We start from the raw sequence: 24,181 nt of genomic DNA on the forward strand, positions 1-24,181 counted from the left end.
TTGAAAAGATGTCGTTTTTATTACTTAAAAGGTTGGAGACCCCTGCTGTAAACAGATCTCTCACTGGCAGTGAAACCCTCAAACATGCAAGCTGCATTGAGAGATTAGTGGAAAGGATGCAGGGAGGTGCTCAACGTTGTGCCAATTATCTCATTTCTCACAAGTGAAGAGACAATGAGCCACCTTACAATATGTCTAATATGTTTTTTCCCTTTACGCTCGTAACGGCGAACACCTATGGATGCCAACACGCTCCCCGTAACGCTGCTGGTAGGGGGACTTGGGTCACTTGCTATAACTGGCTCTTATATATTAAGTTAAAAATGTGAAAATCTCTCTCTCGCTCTCTCTCACTCTCTCTCTCATATGTATATATACCGTATTTATCGGCGTATAACACGCACTTTTTCTCCCTGAAAATAGGGGGCAAATGATGTGTGCGTGTTATACGCCGATATAATGTTAAGGGTTTTTTTTTCTGAAATTTCCTCTTAAAATGAGGTGCGTGTTATACGCCGATAAATACGGTATACAGATAAATATAAAAGTGTATTTGGCTTTTGTAATTTTTCACATTTTTCAGCTTGGTGTGAATGCCACTGTGCTAATCCTATGCTTAAAGATGTTGTACAAACAGCAAAAGGCTTTGTCCCTTTCTAGCTCGGGGTGGATAGCACTGTGCTAACTCTATGCTTAAAGCTTTGCTAGAAGAAGAAAAAAAAAGATTTGAGGTGAACAGATTCAGAGTGTTACTGATGTTGCAGGGTGTTCCATATAAAGGAGCACCGCTTGCCGCCTAAACTTGTTTTGGTTTTTCATACATACATTTTTGTATATGTGTGTGCGCGCACGGACACACAGAGGAAAAAACACTTAAAAAGTGAGTTATGGTTCAGACTCAAATGAATATAAGCATTGAAATTCACCATTAGTTATGGTTCGCCGAGCAAACCATAACTCACAACTCCCTGTTCCGTTGGGTGTGGCATCACACTTAACTTCATTGATGATATCATAAGGAACAGCTTTTTTAATAGCTCTTTTTTATTTTCTCTTACGCGCAAAAAGACAAAAAACAGAACATGAAAACGTTTTCATATGTGGACACACAATATAAATTCAAAACATTTTCAGCACAAGTCATATCACTGTAAGTTTTATTATGTTTTCATAGCCATTTCATATAACTAAGGAACCATCAGAATAGGTATTCCAAGGTTCCCAGATTTTATTATGCTTTTGTGGACACCCTCTGCTCATTTATGTTCCCTCTTCTGCTGGACACAAATATCCATCCCTTTTTCCCCACTCCATTAGCAATGGGGCAACATTAGATCTCCAGTGACAAGCGATATCCCATTTGGCGACAAGGAGATCATTCCCACCGTTATTCCAGATGCTCTGGGTCATCCTTAGTCAACCAAAATTGTGAAGTTGAAAGACATTTCAATCGGTCCTTAGGACCACTTTACACAGTAATATGCGTAAGCAGGACAAGTAGTTCTTTACTATTGGGCGCACTCTCACCCTCCACTTCCCTTGTGTATATGGTACGGCGAGATTCAGATGGTTGTGCATAAATTCATATGCAGATTGCAAAGAATGACTGATTGTGAATGAGTCTTTCATTTATGTTGTTTTGCACGTAATCACTTTCTTCAAAAAGTGGATGAGGACTGTGACGATCATCTGTCAACAAGGCTCGTTTTGCTAGAGCCAAAACACATAGGTCCGTGGCAGCCTACCATTCACTATTAATTGTGAATAAGACGCTACGATCTTGCACTGGACTTGGGTGTACAGCGTTTTCTTCTTCCGTGAGGAGTAGGAGAGAAAGAACATGTTCAGCGGGTGCCCGTTCCTGCATGCCGAGGCCTTTCCCTGCAAGGCTCAGAACTCTCCCACAAACAGAACCATATTATGCAGGAAAAAAAACACACACACATATGTATATATATATATATATATATATATATATATATATATATATATATATATATATATATATATATATATGATTTGTTTTAAAGGTTCCATTTTCAAGATCCCTGTATTAAACAGCCGAGTCTTAAGCCCCACCCTAGACAAGCCCACACCTCACCTCTTTTCACAGCATCCTCAAATATACCCCTCCTTTTGCAATATTTCTTTATAAATATATACATAACCTGCTTGCACAGAGTATTCTATTGTATGTATAGCTGTAAACTTTATACAACGTTTTTATAAAAAATAATTTATGTTGGTTTTAAAACCATACCAACTAACCACTTGACATAAAAGATCCCACAGCAATGACTTACAGAAATAATAATCACTTTAGTATATGTAGAATTGTTTAACATCAATAACCAGTATTATTATTACATTTAATGTTAATTTATTTTAGTTGCCTCTGAGAACTATAAACGTATACTTAACCTAATACTGCTCCAAATCTACTCTACTGTTGGTAAAACACTTAGTTGCTGCGAAGAGGACTTAAATCTTATGTCTAGGGTCCCTCAAATAAAATAGAGTATGGATGGTTTCTACCACTTTGGATAATTGATTCACAAAAGCATTTATGTGTACAGAAATTGGTACTACAGGAAAATTATGCACATATCTTTTTGAAGCATCTTGCAAAACATCCAACACCCTACTAGTAAAAGTGGAAATAGGGGACAGTCTCTCCTATTTGTACAAACAATATTTGAATATTTCTTGAATGTTAGCCTTTTATTCCGATTTTTAGGACCAATTCACAAATATATGAAAGGTTAGGTAAAATTGTACTAAACTTGTTCTACTTCACGTACTTCAAAATGCATTTGTGAGCAGGTTCCAGTCTGGAAACTATGCTTACTCTTGGTACATTCAACCAAACCACTAAAGCACGTAAGTAAGGGTATATTCCTCTGTATTTTCTACATGCCTCTTGTGTTCGAGGAAGGGCACTATAATAGGGAATCTTTCCAAGTGCTGCAATATTAGTGTAAAGGGCAGAGCCAAACCACATCTATCTAGAAACTATCCTTTTTGCTCCTACTCTTTAAACAGTTTTCCTATAACCCTTTTTTTCAAAAGGTGAGGATCATGGAATAATTCCTCCAGATCAAGTTCACTCAATAATGTGCCTACCTACTCTAAAATTAATTCTGTGCTTTATCTTTCCAGCTCCTAGCCTTTGTCATACACTATTTTTTAACAGAGGCAGACTGAGAGCCTACAGTGCATCCTTTATGTCCTGCTCAAATTTAGGGCAGTACCTAAAGTCACTCCCTACAAAGACATAATATGCATTTGTTTACCAATTGCCTCTACTCTAATGGAGTGTCTTTGTATTCAGTTAGTTCACCACAAATTTGTTTACAAGGAGAACACTTTTTTTTTATATCCCAAAAACATAGCAATATAGGTCATTTTGGGGTGTATTTCTGCAAACAATATTTTTTTAAACTCCATGCTTTATAGTTCATACAAACGTTAAAAATATATGGATACAGAAATTTCATTTCACATCCATACATTATCTTAAAATTGTTCACTTTTAACAGCGTTCTTTAAAAACTTGCTGAATCCAAGGTTACTCAAACATTTTCTTAGGCAAAAAGAAAATTTATAGAAGCTTCAATCGGGCAAATATATTTAGCATGGAACAATGGATATAGACACGATTTTCAGATTTACAAATATTTAAGAAATGATAAGAACATGGAACATTTATTTGCCTCCTGGAATTTCATAATTGCTTTAATCTATATTTACATTCTGGTCATTGAGATTGTTCTGAAAGGTTAATTCTGGAAGTCCAAGTTAAAGTAGTGCAAGGTGCGCCTATGGTCAAGATTCTGGACAAATAATAACAGTCAACATATTTTTCAATCTCATCTACTGTGTGAGGAAATTCTTCCCCCAGGCATAATTGATAGCATTTATAGTAGATTACAGGAATGTGTTTTCCTTTAATTCAGTCCTTTTTATCCCATGAACCAAAAATATGGAACCTGTCTACCACAAATTTCATACCTTAATGCAAGATTCAGTAGCTATATTTTTTTTTAGTACAAGCTAGACCATTACCACAATAATCTAACGCGAGCACCTGTGACTGACAGCTGAACCATCTTATAACATTTTTGAAAGAAAAATAATGGCTTTACCTTGGTAGTAACATTTAATGACCGACGATCCAAATCTACCTCAAGTACCTTGGTCACAGTACACTGATGTAGTCAAAATGTTCTCTTTAGCAATGTTCCCTCCAGTATGTAAAAATGAACAGTTAAGCCCATGATAGTTGCAGGGAAGCCATACAAAGCAGTAGGAATTAACGGGCACCCATTGCAATGGATAACCAGCAGTACAGAGTACTGAATCACCTTAAACCTGCCATCAATGTCAAGGCATTACTAGCTACATTTTCTGTTAACCTCCGCACCTGGTACTCCATCCAGGGCAGGAGCCCTTCTATTCTTTAATGACATTATGTTTTCTGTTCAGTCCTCCACGATCCAGTTAACCAATTATCATCAATGTGAAATAAATCTTCACTGATTCTTTTCTTGGTGGACCACTAAGCCGTAGATCCCTTTGGAGGCATTTCTATCTTCTAGCACATTCTCTACCAAACCACAAAACATAAAGTTTAATGTTATTAGATTTTCCTTCCCCAGATACTCTTGTAAACATGGATTTTAATTACAATCGATACTGTGCACACTGGTCTCTATTTCCTGAAGGCCCCATGTCAACTACATTTGCAACTGAAGGAATTCTAGCTAATATTTCCAGTTTGTCTTTAACTGTAGTTTGATGTGGCTTTGCAAGATTGATAAATTCACCCACTTTTCCTAAAAACGTAGGGGCTGAATGACATGAGTAAGGGACCACTTCCCTCTACTGTTAAAATATTGACCTTTCTGCAGCAACCAAAGTGTTCTATATTGACCACAAAATAATCCATATGGACTGTATTTCGGCCACAACTAAAAATTTGACTTGCCAGTGCATCATCCATAGATCGACCATTTACAGGTCATAGTCTGCACTCACATAACGACCTAACATGATGCATCCATGTATGCAAGACTTAGCTGATAGCATGCTGTTTTAGGAAAATAATACCATAAATCTCTGTCATACACTGATAGTCCACTGTGTCAGGCATGCCCTGTGTCTTGCCTTCCAAACCCTTCCACTATTAGCGAAGCTGCCAAAACAGCTTTGTCAAAGCAATCAATCATTTTATAATTTTCATTTTAGGAATAGGCAGGTGGTAAATAGATGCTTATAAAGACTATTTCTAAAACTAGGTCTGCCCCAGGGTAAGAAAGTAGTATTCCCACTCTATTCTTGTTCTTAAGTAAGGTTAAGATTTCAATAGTTCCAAGGTCACATTAATTAAAAATACTACCTCACCTGAGGGCAATCAGGTGAGGTAGAAATGATAAAATGTAATTTGTTTACACACATAGGCCCTCATTCTGACCTTGGCGGTCTTTTCGCAAGACCGCCGAGTTACCGCGCGGTAAAGACCGCCGACCGCGGCGGTATGCCGCTGCGCGTATTCCGACCGCTGGGAGCGTTCCGCCGGAATACCGCCAGCAGCCACACTGGCGGTCGGCGGGAAAGTGGAGACTGGTCAACCTCCACCGCCACGCCAGCAGAACACCGCCCCCAGAATTACGACCCACATTTCTGTGTGGCGGTCTTCTGTTGGCGGTCTTCTGTTGGCGGTCACGTCCCTATGGCTCCCGTCGCCTCCCGGAGGACCAACGCACAAGGTAAGTTGATCGTCCGTGAGGGGAGGGGGTGGGGGGGTGTTGTGTGATGTGTGCGTGCATGGGGGTGTGCGTGTGAGTGTGTAGAGGGGGTGTGTGAGTGCGTGCATGCGGGCGGGGAGTGCTGCTGTGCCTATGGGCAATGTGTGTAGTTCGGCGGGTGCGCATGTCGGCATGTATGTGTGCGGGTATGTGTCCCCGTTGTGTATGTGTGTGTGTAGGGGGTGTGTATATGTGCATGTTGGGGGTGTGTGCATGTCGGGGTGCGTGTATGTGCATGTCGGGGTGGGGGTGGGGAGGGGGTTCGTACCACCTCTGGGGGGTGGCAGGGGGGTGGAGGGTGTGGGGGGAGGACTCGGGGGGGCAGTGGGGGGTGGGGGAGACCCCTATCAGTGCCAGGGAAGGAATTCCCTGGCCCCGATAGTGCCTACCGCCATGGTTCGCATGGCGGTTCCCGAACGCCAGAAACCGCGGCGGTAAGCAGGGTCATGATACCGTTGGCGGTCTTGGGTCGACCGCCGGACCGGAGTGCGCAGACTCCAGCCCGTCGGTCATGACCGCCGTGGCTGTCGGAGTGGGGAAGTGGCGGTCGGTCGCGGCGGTGACCGCCGCGGTCAGAATGCCATTTTTAATACCGCCGGTCTGTTCGCGGTCCGACCGCCGCCTCTCCGCCGACCGCCAAAGTCAGAATGAGGGCCATAGTATTGTTTGGATTGGGGGAGGGGGGGCATTTAGCCATGTTTCGTGCAATGACAATACCATTCACCCCTCCAAAGTTTGCTGGTGTTGATATTCTGACACCAATGAGCAAACTAATGTAGATTCTATGAAATAATCTAGCTGACTATATCCCCCCTTATCTAATGTAGGAGTAAGAGGCAATACCTAAAGGAGACCAATTGCGGTGCAGATGTGGGGTTGGATGTCTGAGGGCCTGATGAAAACGGTAAATATGTATAGTACTTGTCATTTGGTATTACTATACTAAGTATAGGTGCTCTATATTCTTGGTCTATGATTGGCAGACTCTAATGGTGAATTAGTTCATAATAGCTCTAACATCAGTACAATCTGGCTGGGGGCAATTACTGCTTATTTTTACTATTCGTGGTTGATTTATGGTTTCATGGGCAAGCTCTGTCTAAGAAATGGCACCTTCACTTACATACACAGATTTGGAGTAAAGATCATGATCTCCTTCCCATTTAAGTCATAATAAAAGGGAAACAGAACCTATATCATTATAAATCACAAAGACAATATGATTATTGAATGGAACACTATGTGGCATAGTTCAATTTAGATGGTCAATTGCATTTCTGTTTTTGGTCTTAGAGGGAAATAATCACACTTGCTAATTGTTTGTTAGTCCTTACACAACACTGAGAGTTCTATTGCAATATAAGGTCATATAAAGAAACACAGGCAAGAGATTACTTCTCATCCATGTGATTCTTTGCTTGAATAATAGGAACAGAGACTGTTTTGCTGCATGCTTTTTTCTTTCTGTTCATTTTAGAAAGCAAAGGATGGAGTTTAATCTGGGTTGTAATAAAAGGAGCAACGGGCAGAGTGTCTATGTCATGCCTCGACATAATGGTCCCTCTTGTTGATAGATTTCTTTCTTGAGGATTTAAATTTGATTCAACCTGTTAAAAGCAAACATAAAAACAAAATGCACTGTGGTTGCCTCTTTGTGTTACGTGATCTGGAATCCTGGATATGTATTAGGTGTGGCAGAATTCGGTAAAATCATTTGTAGGTGTGACTGTATTTTCAATGGACCTTGGTTTAGCTGGGCGACCAACTCTTTTCTAGTTAAAAGGTCCACTGATTGGAGTAAAGAGTTGCTTCAGTTTGCTCTCGAGAAATATCTCTACAAAAGGATTCTCTGATAATATTTATATTTCTTATACCAGTTCTTACATTACTGTTATTAGAGTCCAACAATTCCTGCAAAACATGCCATGTTAAAGCTGTATTCTATTTCCATGCAGGGACAAAAAGTGCTGAAAGATTGGATAATTTATTAAGCAAAATATTGGCAAACAGGAGAAAAGGACTTAGATCTGAAGCCGATTCATACTGGGTTGCAAACAGATCTTTAAAAGTGACAACGCTGTTGGCCTTCTTTATTATGTAGTTAAGCACGAAGACCACCGTAGACTGGCAGTCCTCCTGTTCTGCCAACCCTGATTTACCCTCTATACTTAGAGTCAACAAAACCACTGGGATACCATTTTTGAAGACTCAGTTAACTCTGCCAATAGTAGCACATAATCCAACAGACCATCTTCTACTCAACTTCTTGGTCCCAGCGGTGATTGTGCCTCCCTATTGAGGATGCTTGTTACTCATTTAGAATGGTGGAAACAGACAAGGAAAATTTTAAATGCCACCTTACCTCAAGAAACAAGCTCTCTGTGTGTTGAAGCAACTTACTTTTTGTTCATAAAAAATCAAACTATCGCCTTGTAAGATGAGCGGCCCTCTACCAGGGGGGCTGAAGTTGTCATCTTCGTCCCCCTGGCAGGCTTCCTGCCAACACTCAAATAAGGCCAAATATTCTTAAATACACATTAGATAAACACTGGCAAATGAATTCTACTAGACTACATTTAGTAGTCCATATAAGGCTCCTAGCCCTTACAGAGCTGCATGTATCAGTGTATCCTAAACAATCTTACACTCATGTAGCATAGAGTGTGCAACTGTTGGCCACTAGCAGAGTGTATCTGAACAAATCTGCCCCACAAGAATGCTAACCCTTTAAGTGCTTCCAGTATCAGATATATTGAGACCACTCTTACCTTCACGACATTGCTGCTGTTTCGGCTTGTAGTGACGGTAAATGGGGATGATCCTAGTCCCAAAGTTAGCTCTGGAAAAAACAGAATTTTAATGTTTTAATTTTTTATTAGGTGATAGCAGACAGGCACATTGGCTGTAATTAGTCAACTTTAGCCAGGACAGCTTGCAAGCACTCCAATTTGGCTTTCAAATTAGATGTTTTCAAAGTGGACACTGCAGAGCACTGCTAACCCAACACTTGCTTGTTGTGGAAGTACCTGGTGGATTCAATTATTATATGTATTAGTACAAGTACATTTCAGAACTGATTCACATAAGTCAGAGCACAGACACAGCACAGACAAACTCTTAAAGCTTGCTTTAACAATGGGTCAAGTGCATACCATCAGAGGATGAGAGACTGATGGAGAAGTTGAAATGGCTTGGAAAGCCTTCCCATGCCCGTAATCTGCTGGGCAGGTGCCCAGTAGCACAAGGTCAGACGCAGATGAGGAAATATTTACCCCATTCACTAAAATGTAGTCCCTTTTCAAGTATCTGAGTAGGAAAGAGTCAAAAGTCAGGTATCAAAGGTAGGGCCCATCCCTTTCCCATCTGCTAATCTGAGCTGTTTATGCCACTAGCCAAAAACAAAAACAAAATCCCGAAATACTGCATCCTGTTATTGATCTGACATTGTGGCCTTACCTGGCAGGAAGGGGTGGGACCATCTGACTCTATTAAACCGCTGAGAGAAATTGTACCAGTGACTTGCAACATTGTATACAGTTGAGCCAATACACAAGGAGCACAAGGAGATTCTGTGATTCATAGCCTATGAATGACACCCTGAATCACTCCCTAAATTTGACAAGAGATACAGAAAACTGACAAGAGTTCTTTGAGAGTTTTGTTGTCCATTTTTGAGACAATATCAGGTCTGGTGCTCACCATGGAGGAGCTCGCTCCTCCCTCATCTTTCAGATCCACCTGGGTCATGACTGTGTTTGTCCCACAGCAGGTGGGGTTTGGCTGCCTCAGTTTGGATGGGGTACGGGTTCTTTCATGTTGGGAAAGGACTCCCTGCTGCTTTCAGATGCTGAACATCCTGCCACATGTGGAGGGTTAATACGGATTCTACCCTAAACACATCATCAAAACTCTTTGATGTATCACACAGCAATATGCACATAAATATGAAAGCACTGATCTTAAACTCTCACCTCCTGCTATCAAAACACAGTGTCAACCCCTAGATGCTATAATAGAGAACCCATAGAAACATTAAAACCAATACTAAGCTCAACCCCACACAAAAACACACACTCAGTTTACCCTGTTATCCTCACACAAACATATACCCCATTACAACACAAATCTCACAGGAAATTAGGCCACCAAACTATCTCAATGCATCCTATCCAAATGTTGCTCAGCGGTGACCAATGCCACCACCATCTTAGCCACCATACTGGGACTGAAACCTAGGTTCTCCAAACTCCATCTCTCACTACACTCATCATAAACCTCAAACACTACTGACATAGTTGGACTCTCGCTCCTGGATGAGACTGCTGGTTTAGGGATTAGGTTCTCTATGCTAGGGATTTTACATTTCATGTTTATTGCAATATGGTGGGGGTCTTCGTATTCACGACTCATCTTTACAATCATGCTTCTTTTATTATGCATGATCCTAATCATTGCAGCTCACGCAATATGTTACTTGGTTTGTGTCTCACGTACTTTGGTCTGTGTTCCATATTTTATGTTCTCTATTCCACATTGCATCAGAGTGCTGGCGAGATTCCAGAACCAAGGTCAGTTTGACTCTGGCTCTGGACTTGTCAGGACTCTTCTTGCTGTCGTGGATCTTTAACCCAGAATAAAGAAGAATTTACAAATTGGATGCACGGCTTCGTTTTCGTCTTTCTGTTCTCTGCACATCACCCACACTACAATTTGGTACCAGGAGTGAAGTTGACCGTTCATGATCCACCGACCGCTATTTGATGGGAAACTGCGCGGCCTGACCACAAGCGGAGATTCAATGGTGCTGTTTTGCCACAAATAAAACGCCTTCTTACCGCGATTTTCCTACGGCTAGGTAAGCCCTGATGAAGCGTGCCTGAAGGCTTCAGAGCGCCTGAGCCATTTTCCCGTAAGGCGCTCGAGCGCACAGCGTTACGTGTGTTGACTCGCACGCACGGCTGCCTGCGCGCATGCACGGGCGTGCTCACGGATGTCCTGCATGCTGACGGTTGCCAGGCAACGCGCGTCTCCTGCTTCTGCGCGTTAGTTGCTGGGGCAACATACTGACGCCAACGAAAGCCGCATTTTAATGGAAACTGTGCTCTGCTTCCTGTCTTCAGGGGTTAGTTGATAGGACAACGCGCTAACGCCACCGCTAGTGAAATTTTCTTTGCTACTTTTCGTGAACAACTTAATGTTTTCAAACAACTGGGAAACACAGCAATACACTTCATTTTAGACATTATTGCAGTGTGAATTCTGTCATCTTCATGAATATTATAACTTCGGATTTATAAATTAAAAAAAATATATATATATATATTTTTTGGGACTTACATTTGCTAGTTTAGCATTTTAGGACAATCTCTGTTTGCATATTTCTTGGACTTAAATCACTTGGTTGACGTGGCGTCAAATCAACTGGTCATGCAGCCTCCTCCTTTTTTGCAAAAAGGAGGTAAGCCGGAGATAAGCTGGAATGAATGGCTGAGAATTTTTGAAAATTATTTGTCGGCAATAGATGCTGTTGGTTATTCACCATCCAGGAAAATGGCTGTTCTTTTCAACCACCTAGGAATAGCTGGTCAGCGTGTTTTTGACAATTTACCCGTAATCCAACCACCGCATGGAGACAATGCAACTTGGGATGTTTACATCGAAGGAAAGGAGAGGATTAAAAAACAATATTCAGATGACTCGAACGTTTTATTAGAAAGATTCAACTTTTCTATGTGCAAGCAGTCTTCAGATTAATCTGTAGATGAATTTTTGGCTAATTTGCATGTGCTTGCATCTAACTGTGACTTTAGCAACATAGTTGATACGTACATTAGAGACCAATTTGTTTTCCATTGCTACTCCAAGAAGGTTCAAGAACGTCTCTTAGCTTGTCGCAATCCTTCCTTGGATGAGGTTATTGATTTAGCCAAGGCAATTGAGAGGTCGATTGTCACATCTAGAGTTGTATGTGGACAAGGAGTTGCACATGCGTTAAGCGAGCAAAGTTTTGTCAATCATTTGGCCAAGGGAACAGAAGTGAATTTTGTAAGGGAGAAATCTATTAAACAGAGGAGGGCGCAAACCCAAGCGGGCAAGGCCTGTTACCGTTGTGTTTCCAACAATCACTTAGGTAACAATCCAAATTGTCCTGCTGCAGGGAAAAGGTGCTTGAAATGTCGTAAATTTGGCCATTTCCAGGTAGTTTGCAGACAAACAAACTCTAGATCCAAAATAAGAATCAGCAATGTGAATGCTGAAGAGGTAGAGGTGCTGGATCAATGTTCTGGAAGAGTATCTAATCTAGTCCTCACTGTAGATATGGTTAATCAAAGTAAGGGGTGTCCTAAAGTTCAATTTAAGGGTCCTGTATGTGAGGCGACTACAGACTCTAGAGGAGTAGTCGTTATGGCAGACTCTGGTGCTCCCATCACTATCTTGGCAGACAAAACTTATTATCATTTATGGCCTGACTCTAAAAAACTATTTGAAGCTGATGGTGCTCCAAAAGCTTTTGGAAATCAAGACATTGATCTTTTGGGCTTCTTTTATGCTACTTTGGAGATACTAAGCAGATCTATTGTCACTAAAATGTATGTGGCTTTCAAAGGCAGGAACATAGTTGGGTGGAAAGATTTGGCACTTTTGGGTATTGTACTATGTCCAGGTCAGGAGAATCCCATTAGATTAGGTGAGAGGCCACACATTGTTGACAGTGAATCTGTTTTGCATGTTGTACCCAATAATATAGTTCCTGAGCAATACACACTAAAGTTTCCTGATATCTTTGTGGATAAAGTTGGATATGTGAAGGGGTTTGAGCACACTATCAGACTCAAAGAAGGAGCTGTCCCTGTTGCTCATAAAGTCAGACCAGTTCCACTCTCCATCAGAGATCAACTTAAAGTGTTGCTTGACAAACTAGTATTGGACAAAATTATCACTGCAACAAATGCATCAGAATGGGTTTCTCCTATAGTTATTACAAAAAAAAAAAAATGGGGGCCTCAGATTGTGTGTTGATTTAATATCCCTCAATAAAAATATTTTAGTAGATTGTCACCCTCTGCCACGCATACAAGAATTGATCACCACAGTGGGAAATTCAATTTTTTTCTCTACTGTAGACTTACATTCAGCTTATCACCAGATTCCCCTTAGTGAAGACTCTCAGGATTTAACAACTATTATTACACTCTTTGGTGCTTTCAAATTTCTCAGACTACCTTTTGGGCTTGCCTCAGCGGCGAGTGTTTTTCCGAAAATGATGGATACTTTGTTTGGGCATTTTAAGGAAGTTTGCGCTTTCCAAGACGATATTTTAATCCATACAGCGACTTTGGAGGAACATGAGCAAGCGTTAGATAAAGTTTTTACCATTCTTCAAAAGTGTGGGTTAACCATTAAGATTGAAAAATGTAATTTATTAGTCGGGAGTGTGGAATATCTCGGTCACTCCATACCTGCTGAGGGCATTGAACCCAAAATGTGCAATCTGGAGGCTGTTAGAAAATCTCCTGTTCCGTCTAACAAAGACGAGTTGCGTTCTTTTCTAGGGCTGTGCGAGTATTATTCTAGTTTGTTAATGGCTTTGCAATGATTGTACAACCCCTCCGCTCTCTACTTAAAAAAGGTAGTAAATTTGTTTGGGATAGGCAAACAAATGATGCTTTTGAGCATATCAAACTTGTTGTTTTATCTGCTCCTACTTTGGAATCTTTCATTCCTTCAGCCAAGTCTTTCATAACAGTGGATGCCAGTCTTAAGGGGCTGGGAGCAGTTTTTGGACAGTGGCAAGAAGGGCAGGAACATACAGTCGCTTTTGCATCTAGAGCTCTTTCTAGTGCTGAATGTAATTACAGCACTATTGAAAGGGAGGCCTTAGCGTGTGTTTGGGCTGTTCAAAAGTTTAAAACGTACATTTGGGGAACTCATTTTGAAATTTTCACGGATCATAAACCTGTGGTATTTTTATTGAACGGCAATGGTCTAGGTAAGGCGTCTGTCCGGCTGGTACGACTCTTATCTAAACTGCAAGAATACAATCTTGAGGTCAAATATATTAATGGAGGTAAAAATGTAAGAGCGGACTGTTTATCCAGACTACCACTGCCTTACACCACAGAAGTTGGAGATGACCAAGACACAGAATGTGTAATAGGAGTTTTAGATTTAATTTCTTCATCTGATGGCATTTTTTCACAAAAAGAGTGGGAGTCGGCCATGGTCAATGATACTTTACTTTCACAAGTACTATATTATATCAAGCATGGTTGGCCCAACAAAAAGTCATATTCTGGAGAGTTGAGTACTTTTAAACAACTTGGGATTGAGCTGTCTTGCGAGAATGGTTTTTGCATGAGGGGATCTGTGTGCGTGCATCCTAAAGGATCAAGACCTAGACTAACTGAAGTAGCACATCAGGGTCATATGGGTATCTCTGCCACATGCAGAATTTTGAAGGGAAAATATTGGTGGCCCAACATGGATAAACAGGTTACAGAATTAATCAATCAATGCCCATCATGTGTAGTGTCTGATAAACATTGGAGAAACAATGTGAAGCCCTTGCATACTGTTGCTTTGCCAAACAAACCATGCGAGAAGATTGCTTTAGATTTCTCTGGTCCTTTTGATCTGTTACCTAAAGATATGAAGTATATGATTGTTGCTATTGATTATTATTCTAAGTGGATATATTATTCTTTTGTAGATAGTACAGATACAGATTCTGCGATTCGATTTTTGACAGATTTATTTGTTTTGGAAGGATCCCCTTCAGTGATTGTTTCTGACAATGGAGTACATTTCACCTCAAGGAAAATGGCTGTTTTCCTTGACAGGTTCAATATTCAACATTTACAGGTTGCTTTTTATAGTCCTGCCTCTAATGGGTTGGTAGAGAGGGCCAATAGAATATTGAAAGAAGGAATTCAGACAGCTTTAGCTAGTAATTGCATAGTTAGAGATTTTCTAAGAGAGAAAATATGGGCTTATTTAAACACGCCACATTCTACTACGGGCATTTCCCCTTTTACCCTACTAAGAGGTAGGGAATCAAGGTCCAGTCTTGCACCGGCATGGTTAGCCAACTCTATTAGGGAAAAGTCAGATAGGTCGGATCTTGCCATGAGTGTGATGAGAGACTGTGTCATAGGAAAACAATTAATTCAAAAAATTAATTATGATAAGAGGAACAATGTCAAGGTCACAGAGTTGAATGTACACGATTGGGTCCTAATCAAGAAACCTCAAAGAGTTGCTAAAGGGGAATCCAGATACTCTCTTCCAGTTAAAGTATTAAAAGTGACCAAAGCCTCTGTTTTGCTAGAGGGTAAAGGTTGGTGGAATAGAAATAGTGTTGTCCCCATCACTGACAGACAGTCTCAAATATTTAAGGCGGTTTACTCAGAAAGGAACAGTGATGATTCAGGAGTTCTGTTTCATCATGATGGTTCTGCTTCTTCAATTACATCATCTTGTTCAAGAGGTGATGAAGTTACAGTGCAAACAAATGAAGCAGTTGACCCTGCTGAATCTGACACTTTACCTATCTCTAATGAGATGAATGTTTCTACTAATAGTACAGGCAATGCTATTGTACATGACTGTTCTAATGTGAAGTGTAGCCGTAGCAACATAGTCAAAATACCATCCAGATTTAATGATTTTGTGATACATGGTTTTTGATTAGGAAAAGGATAATAGTATTATTTTTGTTATTAGTTTTGTTTTAGTTTAAAGAGGGAAATGATGTAATATGTTACTTGGTTTGTGTCTCACGTACTTTGTTCTGTGTTCCACTGAGTTCCATATTCTATGTTCTCTATTCCACATTGCATCAGAGTGCTGGCGAGATTCCAGAACCAAGGTCAGTTTGACTTTGTTCTGGACTTGTCAGGACTCTTCTTGCTGTCGTGGATCTTTATCCCAGAATAAAGAAGAATTTACAAATTGGATGCACGGCTTCGTTTTCGTCTTTCTGTACTCTGCACATCACCCACACTACACGCATTTTATCGTAGAATGCTGCCCTTTCAACAAATATATTAAAAACTTTTTTGTGTCTACTTTATTGCCTGTGTGTGACTGAGACTTATTGCTAACATGAGAAAAGGATAACTTCCGTTCCACCACGACTCCCCTGAGATATCGCACTCTAGAGTCCATGAGTGAGGCTGCCAGAAATCACCTTTTACTGTTTGGGTTTTAGTGAGATACTGCTTGTGAGCCAGGAGGGTTAGGCCGACAGTTGTGACAGACTTGTTGTAGGAATGGCCTAGTCGCCTACAAACAAATGTGCTGTCATCCCTAAACCAGCAGTCTCACCCAGGAGCGAGAGTCCACCTACGACACTACTTTTTATTTTTTATTTTTTAGCAAAGACACACTACGATGATCAAAGGTAACTCAGATCTAACCAACAGAAAACAGAATTCTAACACATCATCCCTAAGTCTAACAAAACCAATACAAGAACCTAACATCATCCTCCATTCAGCAGACATCTGCCCAGAAATCATAACCACTGCTAAATCTCTGGGCATCACACAACACATTACATCAGCATACACATGAAAACATATTGAAATATAACTACTCAGAACCATTAAGCATTTCCTTTTCAGAGGGTTACCATCTGACAATCTTTTTCAACTATAAACCTTCTTTGCAACAAGACATATCTAGTATATGATCACATAATAAGTCATCTACCTGTCAAAGTGGTCCTCCAGTACTGGTATCTTTTATAGATTCAAAAGCTATTTGAATAGTTTCTTTTTTTTGGTAAAAAATAAATATGTTTCTTATTATGTTTTTACTCAGGAGCACCACCGAAGGGCTCTTTTCTACAATCTGTTAAGACTACTTCTACCCATAGCTTACTGCCATGCAGTGACATTTGTCTGACCCCTCTTTTACTCAGATTCTGTAGTATACCAAAACAAACATAACAGTAAGTAACCTGCAGGTACAGACACATCTAAATCTATGAATGATACCAATGCAAGAGAACCACCTTCATATGAAAGCTCCTTTGTATACGTTCAGATGCTATTTGATTAGAAAACCAATCAGTAACACCTAGGAAGCACTCAAAGAGTTGGTCCTTCAACAAAAGGATTGTTCAAAACCATCTAGCCCACTGCAAGGGGAACTGTAGGTCTGCATCCAGTAGTGATTGTTGAAGGGTTGATATGCCATGCAGATGTCCATCAACAGAGTTTGGCCATGAACACCACTGTTGTGGCCCTCCACCTGCGAGCTGTCATATGTTCTGTCAGTTATCGGTTCACCTTCTGCTTGGCAACGTTGATACAGTCAATTCACCACCCGAGGATGCTGACACTGATTACTGCCAGTAACATTTCGGGCCAGCCAATGGTCACATACATTTTTGTTGTTGCACAAAGATTCTGTCCTATTCACATAATAAATAAGCATCCTTCTCCAAGTCAGCATGTGTTAGGGCAGCTCTACCATGGACTCAAGTTACTGTCAAAACTTTAGTAGATAAATTGCCTGGTTCAGGGGTAAGTAAAATACCATTTTTGGGTGAGTCCTGCCAAGACGTTATCAGGATAGAGCTTTTTGTGTGGCTCCTCTGCCAAAAAAACTTTACTTTCATTCACCCTTCTGGCCATTGTCATTACTACCAGGAAGTCTTCCATGTTAGAGGTATAATCTCACAGGCTTGCAATGGTTCAAAGAGCTTAGAGAAAAAGAAAGTCGTTAATGACTCCAAAAGAGATCCTTCTTCAATATTAGATCCACTTCAATTACCATCCACTTACACCATACATCCCTGCGCTTCACTTGCAAGATGTCCGATGTATGTTAATAAACACCATCTGATGAATCATCAGGATGAGGTAAGGTCAGGAGGTGAACAAGAGTCACAGAGAAGCAGTCACCAGTGTGTTTCTCATACAGACTTCTAAAAGCAGATTCCTCACCATAGAATATTCCCCAGGCATCATAGTGGGTCAGTAAAATTCAAAGAATTACTCCTGGTGACTGGCAGATGGCACTGATGACTTTGTGCTGACATTGCTCTGTGCCAGAAAATAGTATGCACAGGCATATTTAGGCACCAACCATGTGCGTTGACATTAGTTACTTTCTTTCTGCACCAACAGAAGCAGGTCCAGAGCTACCCTTGGTTCCTTTGAGACAACTTTTTTTAAAAGTATTTCCACATAAATTTTCCAGTGTGCGAGGGACATGTCCCCTAAAAGAACGACAGGGATTAAGTTTTTTTGAAGAATGTCACCAACAAATGTTGGTCACTGATCCCCACTTGATCTGCCTGTGGTCATCCCATGACTCAGTGGCCTGCAGTGATTGGATCTAGATGCACCATAGAGTCATCCGGGAGCATGAGACAAAGTTGTTTATCGTCAGACACCAGAAGTCTCCGCATTGGATGAAGTCACAAAGAAGATCCTAGTCTTGCACCTGATGTGGTTCTCTGACAAGTCATCATCAACTTACAGCCTCCAGGCTGGATTTTCAAGCAGGTGATTGTCTTTGGCAGTTGTGTCCTCTCAGAACAAATGTAGAAGGTGACTCAGTTACGACTGTGGCAGACTCCAGTCCAGGTCTTCTGCAATTAACCATGCTTGGCAGTTGTGGCCTCCCAGACAGCATTTCTTCATCTGGCAGTTCCAGCATCAGGCAGCGGACACCACCAGTATTTCAGGCACACATCATGAAGCCTGATGACACAATGTTGCTTCTCACTTGTACAGCTTGGTTGAGTTTACACTGGTAACCAATTAAGAAGACTGAGAGACCACATGCAACAAAGGCCCACACTTGGCTTTGTTTACACAGACAAGGAGATTCTTCTGGAATTTCCCCACACTGGGTTTCTTCTACGGAGCAGTCCATCCTTCCCTCTCTCATCAGGCAGTCATCTAGGTGCTAGGCAGAACCCCCCTTTGCTCCTTCAGCAAGAAGCACAGACTTTAGGTGAGATTCCCTCAGCTCTGGGACACTGGCTGTCATGCAGAGACCAGCCCAAGTCATACAGAAGTACTCCAAGTGTCTGTGGAGCTCTCCCTTCCTTGTTCAAAAAAATCTGTGAACTGGAACAAAGTGAGGTGGTTTGGGTGCCACTTCTATGTACATTTCCTCTATAGGGAATGTGGGTCCTCTGACTAAGGTCCGGAAATGGGCTTGTAGTGGTGTTTCTACAAATGCCATTTTCTGTCTGTCTCTCTGACCCAGCAGTTGATCAAGGTCATTGCTCCCACAGCAGGTAGCAATGATGCTGACTCCAACAAGTGCAACCAAAAAAAGGGGCTACCAGACTTCCTTAAGCAGTAATCAGTGACACCCAAAATAAGGCCCACCCTATACATTTCTGCACCTAGAAAAAAAGAAACTGCAGTCCGAACACTCACTCCTACCATCTACCAAATGGCAGTGCTCAGGAAGAACTAATCAGCAGTTCTTTGCTAACATGGTCCACACTAAATATTTATCTCCACCCTTCCTCATTTTAGTGTCTAGCTGTCAACCCTCCAGTTTGACAAGTTGCTTACTTTCGGTAAACCCTTATCCGGTAGAGCCTATATCTACCCACAGAGTCCATACCTTTGAATTCTCCCCAGACATCTGACTGGATCAAGATGATTTGCATGAGTAGTACCCCTATGCTCCAGTACATGGCATTGATCAGCTCTGCGTCCATTGGCGGCAATGCCAGAAAGGATGTTGTGTGCCCCTTATAGGAAACACCCAGGTGTACCAACGTCAGGTAATTTTCACAACCTTCCATGCCAGAAGAGCAGAACCATGAAGAACACTGACCACTGGTGTGTCAAAACAAAGGCCTGGCCAGGGGAGTCCCTGCCCCTAGAAATCAGTTTGCAGAGCAGGGAGGATGGATGGGGGAGGTAAGAAAACTGCAGCTTGGTACAGTCTCTACCAGATAAGGCTTTACGAAAGGTAAGTAACTTGTACATCTGATAGAGACTTCGAGCTGCATGTTCCTTACCTTTGAATAGATACCCAAGCAATACCATCCCCAGAGGAGGGTCTGCGAACCAGGATCATACTAGTAAGTCCTGCAGGACCGAATAGGCCTGACTGTCAAGGCGGTAGTTTTGGTAAAAGTGTGCAGAGATGCTCATGTTGCTGCCCGTCAGATGTCAAGGACTGGAACTCCATGTGATAGCACAGTGGTCACAGCATTAGCTCGGGTAGAATGAGGATACAAACACTTGGGGGGTTGCTTTTTGGTCAGAGCGCAGCAGATCTTAATGTAGAGTATGACCCATCTGGAGGTGGTCCGCTATTGCACTGCCTGACCTTTCTTTGCACCCACATACACTACAAAGAGTTGGTCATCAACCCAGAACTCTTTTGTACAATCAAGGTAGAACGCCAATGTTCTTTTTGGGTCCAGATGGTGGAGTTTCTCCTCTTCCTTAGAAGGTTGTGGGGAATGTAAAAAGTAGCCAAGGTGAAAGACTGGCCTACAGGGCGTGACCACCTTTGGCAGAAAAGAAGACCTAGTGCGAAGCAACACTTTGTCAGGATAAATAGAAAGGTAGGGTGACTCAGATAATAAGGGCTGCAGCTCACTCTCTCAGTGGGCAGATGTAATGGCCACAAGTAGGGCTGTTTTCAATGTGAGAAGCCTAAAAGCGCGAAAAGAGCACAGAGCAAAAAAGTTACAGCCAAATTCAGATCCCTCTGGAGCATAATGAATGGGGATAGAGGAAAGAGATGTGTAAAACCTCTGAGGAACGCAAGTAAAAGAAGGTTGATCAGACAACCGTGCAAAAAAAACAAATAGCCAACAAATATCCCTTCAGAGTTCCCAGAGCAGAGCCCTGCTGGGCAAGAGAAAGAATGAACAGTAGGACCTCAGAGAGAGGGGCAGACATAGAGGGGGGAAGTGATGGGGGGTGGGGTCTAGAGACTTGTCTGTGCACCATGCCAAAAATTTCTTCCAACAACAGGTGTATACTGTTTTGGTGGAGGGGCAACCGGCTGCCAAGATAACATTGCAGACTTTAGGAGGAAAGTCAAAACCTGTCAATTGCTGCTGTTCAGTCTCCACGCAAGAAGGTGGAGAGTGGAAAGGTTCAGGTGAAGAACCCTTCTCTGCTGCTGCGACAGAAGATCCTCCCGAAATGGCAGTCTAATCAGAGGATCGATGGACATGCTCAGCAGCTCAGGATACCAGACTCTCCGTGTCCCGTCCGGAGCCACAAAGATTGCTTGGGCCCGGTCGTTCCTAATATTCTTGAGAATTCTGGGGTGGAGTGGTATGGGCAGAAAGGGTTACAAGAGGCCTGAATTCCACTGAGAGGAAAAGCGTCTCCATACAATTGCCACCATGGAAAGTCCAAAATGGAAAACTGCTGGCATTGTGCATTCTCAGCGGAGGCAACCAGTTATAACCAAGGCTCTCCCCACTGCTGAAAGAGACCTTTCGCCACCTCCAGATGGAGATGCCATTTGTGATCTGCTAGGCATTTTCAGCAGAATGTGTCAACTCTGTTATTCAGAGAGTCCGCCAGATGTTTAACCACCAGGGATATGCCCTGCTGTTCCAGCCACATCCAGAGGCGCGGAGTCTCTGGACAAAGAGTCCACGACCCCACCCCACCTTGCTTTCCGCAGTACAACATGGCGGTGTTGTCCGTGAACACTTGCACCATCTTTCCCTTGACAGATGGGAGAAAGGCTTTCAATGCCAGTCAGATCGCATGGAGCTCCAGCAGATTGATGTGGAGTCTGGATTCTGCTGGTGATCAAATTCCTCTGATCTCCACCTCTTCTACACGACTGTCCCATCCCAGGAGTGGCGCATCTGTCACTATTGTCACATCTGGTTGGGAAAGGGAGAGGGATCTACCCCTGGCCCAATTGTGGTATGTTAACGACCACTGCAGATCTTTCACAGTTCTGAGATATGGACCATGTCAGCGAGATTTCCCCGACACTCCGCCAACTGGAACTTCCAGTCCCACTGCAGAGCCCACATATGCCATCAGGCATGTGTCACCAGCAGGATGCAGGAGACCATGAGGCCCTGCAGCCTCAAAGTCATTCTCACCGAAATCCAGGAATTGAGGCTGAAACATCGGTATCATAGCCTGAATATCCTGGACTCGCTGTGTGGGAGGATAAGCCGGAAACTGCACTGGGTGCAGAACAGCTCAGTTGAAAGGGAGTGTCCGAGAAGAAGTCAGGTGTGACTTTGGCATGTAGATAGTGAACCCCAGCGAATGCTGGAGGTCTGTCGTAGTCTGGCAGTGGGAGATGACAGCCTGGGGCGAGCTCGCCTTTAACAGCCAGTCATCGAGATATGGGAAGACTGAAACCCCTGATCTCCGCTGGTGAGCTGCAAACAGTGCCTTGGTGAACACCCGAGGGGCGCTGGTGAGGCCAGAGTGGTGCACAATGAATTGAAAGTGCTTGTGGCCTACAGTGAACCGCATGTAACATCTGTGAGCAGGTAGGATGGGGATGTGAAAATAAGCATCCTGCAAGACCAACGCTACCATTCAGTCTCCTGGGTCCAGGGCAGACACGACCTGAGCCAACGTGAGCATCTTGATCTTCTCCTTCTTGAGGAAGAGATTGAGAGATCGAAGATCTAAGATACGACAAAGACCCTTGTCCTTTTTGGGGGTCAGAAATTAGTGGGAATAGCAACCACAGCCTACTTCTGGTACTGAAACCCACATCTATGGCTGCCTTGGCCAAATGAGCTGTAACTTCCTCATGGAGCAGGGACAAGTGATCCTCTGTCATCTGATCGTAAGATGGTGGAGTGGCTGGAGGAGTAGTCTTGAAGGGAAGAGAGTAACCCTTTTGGATAATCTGCAAAATCCACTTGTCTGAAGTGATGTATTGTCAATGGGGCAGGTGATGGATAATCCTCCAATCAACTGGTCCAGGGTGGCGGGAGGTGTGGGGGGGAGCAGACTAGGAGGGTTTAGAGGGTGCTGCAGAAGGCAGTCGACTGACCAGATTGCGTCGGTCCGTGACCACCTGAGCCACAAGATTGGTGGGTCCTGCGCCCTTGGCCACGCAGAGGCTAGGCAGCATGCATGGCATGGTGGCTGGATGGGAAATGGAAAGTTTGAAGACCCCTTTCATAGCCATGAAAGTGGTGAGAAAAATACTGTGGGGCATGAGGGTCCGTTGCAAGGTCCAAGAACCCTTGAAGTGCTACAGCACAGAGTCTGCTTTGTCTCCGAAGCGACGGGTGCCATCAAAGGGCATGTCCGTCAAAGAAGCCTGGACATCCCCTGAAAAAGCAGGTATCCTCACCCAGGTGTGTCGCCTCAGGGCCACTATTCTGGAAAACGCTTTGCCTAGCGAGTCAGTCGTGTCAAGTCTGCAACGAATTGTGAATTCTTTGCTGCATCTCTCTCATCGGCAACGGCCTGGGAGAGTACAGACTGGGCCTCCTTCAGGACCTGTGGCAGCACTTGCACAACCGAATCCCACAGCGTGTGGGAATAATGGACCAAAAGCCATGCAGTGTTCACTGACCGCAATGCAAGGCTGGTGGAAGAAAGCATCTTCTCCCAAATGAATTTAACCTTAGATTCCCTATCCGGGGGGAGCAGAAGGGAGAGGATCTTGGGAGGTAGAGGCTTGGAGCACCAAGCTCTCAGGGGTGAGGTGCAGCATCAGGAAACTTGGGTCCCCAAGTGCAGGGCAATGGCGGCAGGCAATCATCCAGTTCACAGTAGCCCCTGTGCTGGGTTTGGACCAGGTACCCATTAAGACATCAGTGAGGACATCATTGAAAGGGAGCAGGGGTTCTGAAGTGGAAGATCCCGGTTGCAGCACCTCTGTCAAGAGATTAGTCTTGACGGCCACCGAGGACAACTCAAGGTCCAGAACCTCAACCGCCCTCCTCACCACGATTGCATAAGAAGCTCCCTCCTCTGTAGCCACAGTAGAGGGAGAAATCATGCCAGTATCTGGAAATGTGTCCAGTATGCTGGCTTCACCCAAGTCCTCATGCCAGTCCAATATACTTTTGTAGAACTGGTATTCTAAAGGCTCCAGTGACCCCTCCCATTCTTCCCTGAGGCCTAGCCCAGAAAGAAAGGACTCAAGATCCGAAATATGAGGCACAGGACCAGCCGGAGTTGGTGTTGGGCGATGCCCATCTGACTCTCTGTCGGAGATTACAATGGGGACGGCAGCTTCGGTGGGTGCCAGCAGTGCTGGGAAAATTGGCATCAGGACTGGCACCAGGGAAGGTCAAGGTGGTAAGCCAGCTGCCAGTCCAGATCCAGGACTGGATCCTTGGGAGTCGCCAGCGTGGAATCTGAAGCAGCCTTCTCCAATCCAGCAGGGCCTGAAGGCGCTCCAGTTGGGTTGGTCTACCC

General features: G+C 43.1%; 1 protein-coding gene across 4 annotated transcripts in view; it reads right to left on the reverse strand.

Moving 5' to 3' along the window:
• Window positions 1–24,181, reverse strand: part of SMTN (smoothelin) — a 777,537-nt gene that overhangs the window by 247,476 nt on the left and 505,880 nt on the right. For all 4 annotated transcript variants that reach the window (XM_069214660.1, XM_069214661.1, XM_069214658.1 and 1 more), the window contains one exon: window positions 8,576–8,646. In XM_069214660.1, coding sequence (XP_069070761.1) covers window positions 8,576–8,646 — 71 coding nt within the window. The remainder of the gene's footprint in view (window positions 1–8,575; window positions 8,647–24,181) is intronic.

Source organism: Pleurodeles waltl, chromosome 11 (assembly GCF_031143425.1).
Source record: "Pleurodeles waltl isolate 20211129_DDA chromosome 11, aPleWal1.hap1.20221129, whole genome shotgun sequence".
NCBI classification, from domain to species: Eukaryota; Metazoa; Chordata; class Amphibia; order Caudata; family Salamandridae; genus Pleurodeles; species Pleurodeles waltl.